The sequence below is a fragment of the Mobula birostris genome, chromosome 7, assembly GCF_030028105.1.
Source record: "Mobula birostris isolate sMobBir1 chromosome 7, sMobBir1.hap1, whole genome shotgun sequence".
In the NCBI taxonomy this organism is placed as follows: Eukaryota; Metazoa; Chordata; class Chondrichthyes; order Myliobatiformes; family Myliobatidae; genus Mobula; species Mobula birostris.
Genome location: NC_092376.1, coordinates 71,777,742 through 71,790,978, shown reverse-complemented (window position 1 = coordinate 71,790,978; position 13,237 = coordinate 71,777,742). Strand labels below are relative to the sequence as shown.

General features: G+C 38.6%; 1 protein-coding gene across 9 annotated transcripts in view; it reads right to left on the bottom strand.

Annotated features, from left to right (window-relative positions):
- The window catches only part of cep295 (centrosomal protein 295), a 102,021-nt gene that overhangs the window by 61,101 nt on the left and 27,683 nt on the right, over positions 1-13,237 (bottom strand). For all 9 annotated transcript variants that reach the window (XM_072263380.1, XM_072263385.1, XM_072263384.1 and 6 more), the window contains exons 9-10: positions 7,228-7,401; positions 1,473-1,733 (exon numbers count right to left, since the gene is read on the bottom strand). In XM_072263380.1, the coding sequence (XP_072119481.1) occupies positions 1,473-1,733; positions 7,228-7,401 (435 nt within the window). The remainder of the gene's footprint in view (positions 1-1,472; positions 1,734-7,227; positions 7,402-13,237) is intronic.

Below are 13,237 nucleotides of genomic sequence, written 5' to 3'. Positions count from 1 at the left end.
AGAGTTTTTCGAGCAAGTTAAGAGGAAAGTTGATGAAGGCAGTGGATGTTGTCTACATGGACTTCAGCATGGCATTTGACAAGGTCCCATATGGGAGGTTGGTCAGGAAGGTTCAGTCACTTGGCATTCAAGACGAGGTAGTAAATTGGATTATACAGTGGCTTTATGGAAGAAGCCAGAGTGTGAAAGTAGATGGTTGCCTGTGACTAGTAGTGTGCCGCAGGGATCAGTGCTGAGCCCATTGTTGTTTGTCATCTAAATCAACAACCTGAATGATAATGTTGTAAACTGGATCAGCAAGTTTGGAGATGACACTAAGATTGGGGGTGTAGTAGATAGTGAGGAAGACTATCAAAGCTTGCAGAGAGATATGGACCAAGTGGAAAAATGGCAGATGGAATTTAATGCAGATAGTGTGAAGTGTTGCATTTTGGGAGGACAAACCAAGCTGGGTCTTGCATGCTAAGAGGTAGGACAGCGAAGAGTGCGATAGAGCAGAGGAATGTGGGAATATAGATCCATAACTACTTAAAAATAGCGTGACAGATAAATAGAGTCATAAAGAAAGCTTATGGCACATTGGCCTTCATGTGTTGAGTAAAGGAGTTGGATGTTATATTGAAATTGCATAAGACATTAGTGAGGTCTAATTTGGGGCATAGTGTCCACTTTTGGCCACCTACCTACAAGAAAGATGCAAGTAAGATTGAAAGACTGCAAAGAAATTTTACAAGGATGCTGCTATGGCTCGAGGGTCTGAGTTACAGGGAAAGGGTGAATAGTTTAGGATTTTATTCCCCAGAACGCAGAAGATTGACAGATTTGAGAGAGGTATACAAAATTATGAGGGTATAGGTAGAATAAATGCAAGCAGGCTTTTTCCATTGAGGTTGGGTGAGACTACAACTAGAAGTCATGGGTTAAGGGTGAAAGGTGAAAAGTTTAAGGAGAACATGAGGGGGAACTTCTTCACTGAGAGGGTGTTGAGAGTGTGGAATGAGCTGCCAGTGCAAGCGGTCGATTTCAATATTTAAGAGAAATTTGGATAGGTACATGGATGAAAGGGACATGCTGGGCTATGGTTTGGGTGCAGATCAATGGGATTAAGCAGATTAATAGTTTGGCACAAACTACATAGGTCCTTCGGCCTGCTTCAGTGCTGTAGTGTTCCAAGGACCATAGCAGTTTAAGAAGGCAACTCACCATCACCTTCTCGAGGACAACTAGGAATGGGGAATTAAATATTTATTCAGCCTCTCATGCCCACATCACTTCAATGAATATAAAACTTAAATCATACAAAATATCAACATTTTATTGTTAAAGGTATTTATATTCTAACAAACCTAGATTTGGATCTACATCAATTCAAATCTATTCAATATCAAAATACAAAAACTTCTGGAAGGCCATATTAGAAGGAAGTTTTGATGAAGATGAAATCTCAAAAGAGATTTTGAAAAAAGACTTACAATTACTATCAGGGAGCACTGAACGTACTTCTGGCTGTTCTTCACTTAAATTTGCATTGCTTGTAGATTCAGCCAAAGTTGTTTGTTTGGATTCTTCAACAGTTATGGAACCAGAGTTAATGGTCACTTCTTCGTTTACACTATTAGATTCAGATCTTGTCATACAATGGTCTTTTTGCTTCCTTATCTTAGAAAGGAGTTTCATCAAGGCAGCTTTAGAAGGGCTTGCAGAGGGCTGACCAGTTACAATTAATGGTGAAACTTGAGAGGAAAAAAAAGTGTAAAATTGGTTACAGTGTGTAAACAAATCCCAATTTCTATTCCATTCACTTATTGTACTGAAAATTAAGCAAAAATTGTTCCAAAAATAATAACTGGAATACAAAACAAGAATGCACACATATGGAAGAAATAAATGATCATAACACTAGTACTGTTCATTGTTCTTTACTACATTAAGTTGCAAGAAAAAATTTGCAAACCCATTGCAAACACCTGGTTTTCTCCATTAGTTACTCATAAAATGTGGTCTGATCTTCATCTATCACAATAATAGACAAACACAATCTGCCTAAGCTAATAACACACAAATAATTGTGCTACTTCTCATCAATACTGAGTACATCATTTAAACAATCACTTTTTTTTCCAAAAAAAGTATGTGATCTTCTGGGGTAATAACTGCTACAAAAGCCATTTGGAGTCAGGTATTCCAATCAATGAATAGTGAAAGAGGTGAAAAAGAACCCAACAGCAAAAGACCAGCAGAAGACTCTAGAACTTCCTAAAATCTCCGTTCATATGTCCACTACAAGAAAAGCACTGAACAAGAATGGAAAACCACTGTTCTCCAAAAACAAAAACATTGCTGCACTTCTCAAGTTTGCAAAAGACCACCTGGATGTTCTACAATGTTTCTGGGACAATGTTCTGTGGACAGATGAGACAAAAATTGAACTTATTGGCAGAAATGCACACCGCTACGTTTGGAGGAAAAAGGCCATCGCTCACCAACACCAAAACCTTATCCCAACTGTGAAATATGCTGGAAGGAGCATCATGATTTGAGGATGCTTTGCTCTCAAGAGTCTGGACAGCTTGCAATCATTGAGGGAACAATGAATTCAAAATTGTATCACGACATTTTACAGGAGAATGTCAGGGTATGGTCCAATCACCTGAATCATAATAAAAGTTGAATGATGCAACAAGATAATGATCCGAAACACAAAAGTAAATCACAACAGTGGTTTAAAAAGAAGAATCTTCGTGTTTTGGAATGGCAATGTCAGAGTACAGACCTTAACCCAATTGAGATGCTGTAGCATGAACTGAAAAGGGTTGTTCATGCAAGGTATCTCAGAAATATTAATGAACTGAAACAGTTTTGTATATAGGAATGGTATAAAATTTCCCCTTGCCCTTATGCAAGCCTGATCAGCAGACACAGGAAATGCTTGCTTGCCTCCAATACAGATAAAGCCAAATAAGAACTGTACCCATTTTCTGCCTGGACCTGTTGCGGCCTATCAGGCTTTATATCAAATTCTACAACTTTCAGTAACTCACATTTTCTGGCCATATCAGAACAGGTTAGGTCATGCATTTGTTATATCGGCTCAGCTTTTATTCCCCCCTCACAAACACGTCCGATTGGATGTCCCAAAGCTTTGCATTTCACAACTTCTCCATTTATTTCTGTGTTCCAACTCTCTAGATGGCATCACTTCACAGCTTTCTGAACAAAGGAATACATTTTCTCTCCCTAAGTACCCCCAATAACTTACTGACCAGATGACTGTTTACTGCTTACCCTTGGGCAATCTTAGCCTCATCATATCAGAGATATCCCCTTTGTCCTATTCATGCCTATCCCATAGACCCTACAACTTGATACTCACTTGCTCTACTTCAGTTCTAACAAAGCTGACCTGCTGAGTTTTCACAGCAATTTTGTTTATAGACCACAAGACATCGGAGCAGAATCAGGCCATCTGGCCCATCGAGTCTGCTCCACCATTCAATCATGGCTAATCCTTTTTATTCTACTCCTCTTCCTCAAGCCCAGTTTCTGGCCTTCCCCCCATAATCTTTAATGCCATGTCCAATCAAGAACTTATCAATCTCTGCCTTAAATACACCCAACGACCAGCTGCATGTGACAACAAATTCTACAAATTCACCACGCTTTGGCTGAAGAAATTTCTCCACATCTGTTTGAAAGGGCACTCCTCTACCCGAGACTGTGCCCTCTTGTCCTAGACTCACCCATCATGGGAAACATTCTTTCCACATCTACACTGTCCAGTATCTTTCAACATTCGAAAGGGTTCAATGAGATCCCCCCAATCCTTCTGAATTCCAGACAGTACAGACCCAGAGCCATCAAACATTCCTCGTTTGATAACCCTTTCATTCCTGGAATCATCCTTGTGAACATCTTCTGGAACCTCTCCAACGTCAGCACAACTTTTTTTTTCTTTTAAGATGAGGGGCCCAAAACTGTTCACAATACTCAAGGTGAGGCCTCACCAGTGCCTTTATAAAGCCTCAGCAATACATCTTTGCTCTTATATTCTAGACCTCTTGAAATGAATGCTAACATGGCATTTGCCTTCCTCACCACTGACTCAACCTGCCAATTAACCTTCAGGGTGCTCTGCACAAGGACTCCCAAGTCCCTCTGCATCTCAGATTCCTGGATTTTCTCTCCGTTTAGAAAATAGTCCACACATTTATTTCTACTACCAAAGTGCATAACCATGCATTTTCCAACACTGTATTTCATTTGCCACTTTCTTACCCATTCTCCTAATCTGTCCAAGTCCTTCTGCGTCTTACCTGTTTCCTCAACACTACCTGCCCCTCCCCCAATCATCTGCAAACTTGGCAACAAAGCCATCTATTTCATCACCTAAATCATTCACATAACAGCATAAAAAGAAGTGGTCCCAACACCAACCCCTGCGGAGCACCACTAGTCACTGGCAGCCAACCAGAAAAGGATCCTTTTATTCCTATTCACTGCCTCCTACCAATCAGCCAATGCTCTAACCATGTTAGTAACTTTTTTGTATTACCATGGGCTCTTAACTTGGTAAGCAGCCTCATGTGTGGCACCTTGTCAAAGGCCTTCTTAAAGTCCAAATATATAACATCCACTACATCCCCTTTATCTATCCTACTTGTAATCTCCTCAAAGAATTCCAACATGTTTGTCAGGCAGGATTTTCCCTGAAGGAAACCACACTGACTTTGTACCATCTTGTCCTGTGTCACCAAGTGCTCCACCACCTCATCCTTATCACTTGACTCCAACATCTTCCCTACCACTGAGGTCAAGCTAACTGGTCTACAATTTCCTTTCTGCTGCCTTCCTCATTTCTTAAAGAGTGGAGTGACATTTGAAATTTTCCAGTCCTCTGGCACCATACCAGAGTCCAATGATTTTTGAAAGATCATTTCTAATGCCACCACAATCTCTAACACTACCTCTTTCAGAACCCGAGGGTGCAGTTCTTCTGGTCCAGGTGGCATGTGCCTTTCGGTCTTTTAGCTTTTTGAACACCTTCTCTCTTGTAACAGTAACTGCACCCACTTCTCTTCCTTCACATATTACAACATCAGGCATATTGCTATTGTCTTCCACAGTGAAGACTGGGGCAAAATACTCATTTAGTTTATCGGCCATCTCCTTGTCCCCCATTATTTCTTCTCTGGCCTCATTTCCTAACAGTCCTATATGCACTCTCATTTCTGTTTTATTTTTAGCATACTTGAAAAAACTTTTACTATCCACTTTGATATTATTTACCAGCTTGCTTTCATATTTCATCTTTTCCCTTCTTCCCAATCCTCAATCTTTCCACTAATTTTAACTTTGTTACATGTCCTTTCTTTTGCTTTTACAATAGCTTTGACTTCCCTTGTCAGCTACAGTTGTACTATTTTACCATTTGAATACTTCATTTTTGGAATACGCATGTCCTGCACCTTCCTCATTTTTCCCAGAAACAGTCCCCGTCGGGTTCAGTACAACCCGTCACTTTTGAGCAGGTCATACCTCCCCAGAAGAGATCCCAATTATCCAAGAAACTGAAGCTCTGCCCCCTGCACCAGCTTCTCAGCCACGCATTTACCTGCCAAATCATCCTGTTTCTACCCTCACTGGCGCGTGGCACAGGCAGCAATCCAGAAATTACTACCCAGGAGGTCCTGCTCCTCAGCTTTCTCCCTTGTTCTCTAAATTCTCTTTTCCTTCCTATGTCATTGGTACCAATATGTACCAAGACATCTGGCTGTTCCCCCCACTTCTCCAAAATGTTGTGAACATGATCTGAGACATCCCTGACCCTGGCACTTGGGAGGTAACATACCATCTGGGTATCCCGTTCACGTCCACAGAATCTCCTGTCTATTCCCCTCACTATAGAGTCCCCTTTCACTACTGTTCCCTTCGTCTCCCTCTTTCCCTTCTGCACCATGGACCCATGCTTGGTGCCTGTAACCCGGTCGCCGTGGCATTCTCTCGGGAAGTCATCCCCCACAAAAGTATCTGAAGCAGTATACTTGTTTTTGAGGGGAATGGCCACAGGCATGCGCTGCTCTAACCGTATTTCCATTTCTCCTGACAGTTACCCAGCTACTTGCCTCCTGCAACTTTGGGGTGACTACTTTCCTGTAACTTTGACCAATTATATCCTCACTCTCCCGTATAAGCCGAAGATCATCCAGTTGCTGCTCCAGATCCCCAACACCAAAGGTCATCCAGATGCTGCTCCAGATCCCAATTTTTAATTCCTACTTCCAATGCCTTTTTTTCTTTGCTTTTCAACACAAGCTGATCAGTTTGTGTTGTTCCAGCATTAGCTTTGTGAAAACAGGATGATCCCCTCAACATCTTCATTAAGTTACTGTACTTCCATATTAACTGCTGATTACCCTTTCCACAGAATGCCAATAATAATTAGCAGTATAAGAAACATTTCAATTACGTGATAATAATTGCTGAGCAGTTAATTGACAGAATAGAATCTGTTTCAAGTTCCAAGGTGATGCAAGATTTTTTTTAATTCCTTTGACTTCTACTCAACCTATACTTTCCTTTTCACCATTTCTATTCCTGTAATTGATGAGACATTAATTTAAGATGAATTAATTTTCTTTAATTCTCAAAGTTGTTTCACTTTGGTTTAGGATATATCATGTTTGCCCTATTGTTCACCACTGTCCCATGAAGCCCAAGCTATACTCTTTCTAGCTAACGTTCCCAGCACCTTTGAATGCACCCATTTTTTAATAACATCTAAATATGTATGAAGAAATCTAATACAGCAAGTCACAATGTGTTTGCCACAGGCAAATATCCCTGCCAGAACACTATAAATTATTTCACTCAAGTATTTTAGAGATAATAATCATATTAATAGGATTTGGTGCAGTACAGTCTTTCATTGATTCTAAGCAACAACACAAAATGCTGGAGGAACTCAGCAGACCAGGCATCATCTATGGAAAAGAGTACAGATAATGTTTCAAGCTGAGACCCTAATGTCAACTGTACTCTTTTCCATAGATAGCTCCTCCAGCATTTTGTGTTGTGTTGCTTGGATTTCCAGCATCTGCAGATTTTCTCTTACTTTTCACCGATTTTTAGATTTACTGAGTATGCCCGCAATAAAATGAATCTCAGGGTTGTATATAGTGACATACATGTTCTCTGATAACAAATTTACTTTGAACTTGGATTTATTACCTTCTGTTTTTCTAAAGTGTTTAATCTCAGATTCTTCTTGATCATCTTTTGCACATTGCTCCTCTTGAAATCCTTCCAGTTCCACAGAGAGATCTAAATCTTCATCCCGCGTTTCAACAGATGGGGCTGGTAATGGTTCAGGCTCAAGACGTAATAACACATCACCTTTGATTTCTGAGTAAAATAAAGGAAGAATTACTAAACATCACAATAATCTGTCACAAATTACCTAACATTTGACCTGGAATCTGCATACAGACAAAGTATCATTCATGACAACCCGTGCACGAGATAAAAAGCACAAACTATTTAGAGCACTGAAGTGAGTAAACTAAAAGACCTATACGGCCAAAATATCTGAAATGGTTTTCAACAACAAAGTATATTGAAAGGAAAGATTTAGAAAATGATTTTATGGCTTATAAACAAGTCCATTATTTCTAAAATTATGAAACAAACAAAAGTTGCACATCATACAAGGCACAAAGTTATACAAAAACAAGGGCAATACCAAAATTATAAGGCTTTGTATTCTGAATTATTTATATAGCATCGTAAATGGAGCAAAAGATCTCAAAATTCTTCATTATAGTAATAAACAAAACTGACAAGACCAAGCAGAGCAAATGTTTATTCAAAAGATGTCGGATGTGCCTTGGTGATGAAAGAAATTAGATCAGGAAATTCCATTACACTGAACCTCTGCAGCAATTTCAAACCTGCACTAACTCAAATTATTAATTATAAAAAACCTCCTTCAAAACACTGTAAATGAAAAACATACAAGTGTAGTCCTATACCAGGTTAATTGTTTTTTTTCCCCTCTGTACACAGTCCTCAACATCAATGCAGGTGTCCCCCGCTTTTCGAACCTTTGCTTTAAAACACCCTGCTGTTACGAAAGACCTACATTAGTTACCTGTTTTCGCTAACAGAAGGTGTTTTCACTGTTACAAAAAAGGCAGTGCATGCCCCGAGCAGCCAAGCTCCTCCCCCGGAACTGCATTCTAGCCAGCATTGCTTAAATACGTGCCTGTGGGCATCTGTGCTTTATGTCGATTTATTTTGAGCATCTGTTTGCAAGATGAGTTCCAAGGTATCAGAAAAGCCTAAAAACGCTTGTAAGGGTGTTACACTTAGCGTAAAACTAAACATAATTAAGCCTTTTGATCACGGTGAACGAAGTAAGGACAAAATGAGTTTGGCTTGTGGAAGTTGATGAAGATGATGTTGAAGAGGTTTGGTATCCGATGTCCAAGAACTGATAGATGAAGAGCTGATGCAATTGGAAGAGGAAAGGATAACAATCGAAACCAAATGCAGTAGCGAATGGACTGAAAGTGAAGTCATCCAGGAACTGAACGTGAAGCAACTGCATGAGATTTTCGCTGCAATGATTGCAGAAAAGTACGACTTTAATTTTGAAAGGGTACGTAGGTTTAGGGCATATTTGCAGGATGGTTTGAGAGCTTACAAAGAACTGTATGATAGAAAAATGCGTGAGGCTAAGCAGTCAAGCATACTGTCGTTTTTCAAGCCTTCCACATCAGCCACAGCAGACAACGAACCTCTACCTTCAACATCGAGGCAGGCAGATATAGAAGATGACCTGCCTGCCTTGATGGAAACATACGACGATGAGATGACACCTCAGTGTCCCACCACCCCAGTGGTGATTGTGGCCTCTGATCTGGGCTGTGTATTTTTACGCGTTATTTGGTATGTTTTGGCAGCTTCATAGCATAAAGGTTACTGGAGAGAGTGTTTCTGCTGAGAGCACTTTTTTCTGCATGAGATTTTTGCTACAGTGGACAGTGCGGTAACGACTGTAGAAAAGTATTTCTACTTTATATAGGCTGTGTATTTATCATTATCATTCCTGCTTTTACTATATGTTACTGTTATTTTAGGTTTTATATATTATTTGGCATGATTTGGTAGGTTATTTTTTGGGTCTGCGAACGCTCCCAAATTTTTCCCATATAAATAAATGGTAACTGCTTCTGCGCTTTACAACATTCCGGCTTACATAGGAACGCTATACCTTTGGATGGCGGGGGAAACCTGTACATGTAGAAGGTCCCTGCAATCATTATCCACACATACTTAAAGGTGGCAAGATAGGACAATAAACTGGTTAAGAAACTGTGTGTATGCTTTTCTTTATCTGCTGACATACAGAATACAAGAACAGGGAAGTAATGCTAGAATTGCATACAATACCAGCCAGACCACAGGAGTATTGCATACCATTCTGATCACCACATTATAACAAAGATGTAATTGTACTTAAGGGAGTACGGAGGTGAGTTATGAGGATGTTGCTGTGAAAAAAAGATTCAGATAAACTAGATCTTTGGAACAGAGGCAGTTGAAGTCAAATACTGCTGAGGTACACAAGACTATGAAAGACCTAAATAAATAAAGGTTTGGCTAACTTTAAAAGTGCTGATAAACTAAACAGAAGCCAAAATAGACGATGATATACCAATCTCAAGAAATACGTACTATAATGTGGATTTTATATTACTCAATTTTTTAAAATTCATTTATTCCTTCCTTTTTTCCCCCCACCTAAATAAGAATATATACATGGGAGGAATACACAGGGAAATCATTTCTGTGTAATGGACATAGTTTTTTTTTCAAAAACTTACTTTTATAGGTACTGCAACGGGGGCCCTCAACTCACAGGTATCCCCCACGGCTAGACATTTCTTCTAGCCCAACCCAGGGTCATCTAGAGACCCCAGCCTTGGAATCACACCTTCGTTACTTTTTGTTTTTAAAATTATTTGTGTTTCTTGGCTCTTATTTGTTCAGGGAGTAGATAGTTTAAGTTATATTCTGCAAATTTCAATGATATACTAACAGATAAATATACATGGCTAAGGACAAAGTAAAATTAATTTCTTTTAATGTCAATGGGCTGTTGAATCCAGTCAAGCACAGTAAAATTCTATCCAAAATGAAAAAAGAACAAGCCCATGTAGTATATTTACAGGAAACTCATTTAAGTGATAATGACCATGGAAAATTAAAGAGAATGGGCTTCACTAATTTGTTTTTCTCCTCATATAAATCAGAACATAGGAGAGGAGTTGCGATTCTCATCTCAAGCAAGCTAAACTTTGAAAAAGTATTCGAAATGGGAGATAAGGAGGGCAGATATATTCTGGTAAGGGGGAATATAGATGGAAATCCAGTTACTTTATTGAATATATATGCACCCCCAGGAAGTGATATTAGTTTCTTTCAGAAAATTACTAATATTATGGTAACAGAAACAGAAGGTCTCTTGATATGTGGGGGAGACCTAAATTTACAATTACAATCAGACTTTTCCAATAGAAAAACTTATGAAACAAAGTCCTTACATAAGAAAGTTAACACTTTTTTTGAGGATATTGGTCTAATTGATATATGGAGGGGCCTTTTCCCCGACAGAAGGGATTACACTCATTACTCGGCACGCCATTCCGCATATACAAGAATAGACTATTTCATAACCTTTGGAAAACATAGGGACAAAATAATCACCTGTAAAATTGGGACAATAGACGTAAGTGACCATGCATCTATATATTTATCTGTTGCTTTTGACCTACAACCGAAGAATACTATTTGGAACCTCAATTCAAGTCTACTCAATGATCCCTATTTTAAGGAACAAATTAAAAAAGAAATTGGTCTTTACTTAGAATTCAATGATAATGGAGAGGTTTCACCTCCCAGTCTATGGGATACTCTGAAGGCTGTCTTAAGAGGGAAAATTATAGCGATATCTTCATATAAGAAAAAAAAAAGGAATAAAACATTAGAGGAATTACAAAATAAGCCGAAGGAACTAGAAAAAAAAACACAAATTGAGTTTGGCACAGGATACACTGGAGGAAATTTAAAAATTAGGAATGAAATTAATAGTTTGGCTACACAAGAAATTAGAAAAAAATTTTATGTTTCTGAAACAGAGACACTATGAAAGTGGATCTAAATCTAAATCTATGAAAATACTCGCATGGAAACTGAAAAAAAGATAGTAGAAAATACAATTCATAGAATAAGGGATCCAAGAACAAAAGTGATAAGAAAAATAAGCCAAATGAAATTCAAGAAGCTTTTGAAATGTTTTACAAAACCCTATATTCCAAAGTCCCAGGGGGAAGCAAATTGACACATTCCTAAATCCTTTAGAGTTACCCACTTTAAGCAAAAAAATAAAATAGAACGATGACTGCTGACATAATTGAAGCTGAACTAAAAACTGCAACTAGTAGGCTTAAATTAAGCAAGTCATCAGGATCAGATGGATATACAGCTATAAAGAGTTCAGAAGTGAGTTAATTCCCATTTCACTCCCCACACTGAACTGGACCCTAAGAAAGGCGCAAATGCCACCCAGCTGGAAGGAGGCGATGATCTCAGCTATACCGAATGGAATGTGGATCATTTAGACCAATATCCATTCTTAATGTAGACTATAGATTATTTACCTCCACCATGGCCAAACGATTAGAAGAGTTTCTACCCACACTGATACGTAATGATCAGACAGGTTTTATACAACAACGCCAAACACAAGACAATATACGAAGGTCACTTCACATTATGGATCATATTAAAAAAAATGAAATTGAAGAAATAGTGATAAGCGTAGATGCTGAAAACACATTTGATTCGGTTAATTGGCATTTTCTTTAGAGTTTTACATAGATTTGGTCTACATGACACAATTATTAAAACTATACAGGCACTATACAACAATCCTACTGCCAGGATTAAAATCAGTGGATATTTACCTAATAGTTTTACCCTAGAAAGGGGCACGAGACAGGGGTGTGCATGGTCACCACTACCCTTCGCATTATATCTGGAACCATTAGCTCAATACATCAGACAAAATGAAGATATCAGGGGAATTACTATTAACGGGACAGAGCATAAACTGGCCTGTTACGCGGATGACATTTTGACCTATCTAGGAAAACCAACATACTCTTTACCTAAATTGATGCAATTCTTTGAACAATACGGCCAATTCTCAGGATACGAGATCAACATAGATAAAACCCAACTACTTTCATATAACTATAGCCTACCAAGAGAAATTGAAAGTAGATATCCTTGGGCATGACAAACAGAGTCCGTCAAATATTTGGGCATCCTTATGCCAAAAGATTTGGCAAAATTATCAGAATGCAGTTATCAGCCTATATATAAAAAAAATTTAAGGAAGATATAACAAGATGGAACCTAATTCCTTTTCTTGGTCTCAGTTCAAGGAATGAATCTATTAAAATGAATATACTGCCCAGACTACTATATCTCTTTCAGACCCTACCAATAGAGATTAACCAAAATCAATTCAATGATTGGAACAAGATGCTATCAAGATATATATGGCAAGGTAAAAGGCCTAGGGTTCATCTCAAAACTTTGCAATTAGCCAAGGAAAAGGGGGGGGGGGGAGAGGGAGAATGGGGCCTATCTTCTCTTAGAGATTATTATTTTGCAGCACAGTTGAGAGCCGTGATATGCTGGTGCAACCCATCATATGACGTTCAATGGAAAAACATTGAGGAGAGGATACTTTCCATCCCCATACAGGCAATTTTGGCTGATATGGAAAACTATTATAAAAGAATATAAACTAGAGAGAGACACTGCAATTCTTAAATGGTGTGCATATGACTCGGATTTTATGCTGAATAAACAGGTTGCTAGATTTAAGGACTGGACAGCTAAAGGAATAACAGCTATTTGCAATATAATGAAAGAAGGAACACTGTTCAGTTTTGAAATGCTCAAAGAGAAACACTTATTAGAAAAACAAGGCTTTTACTGGTATTTACAGATGCGACAGTATGTTAATAGGACGGTTAAAAATGTAACCAAGGCAAGTACATGTCTGATAGAGCTATTTAGAAAAGCATACAATTCAGACAACTGTAGTAGAATAATTTCAAGCGTTTATAAGGTTTTGTCAAATCTTCAAACGCAATCGACTTCA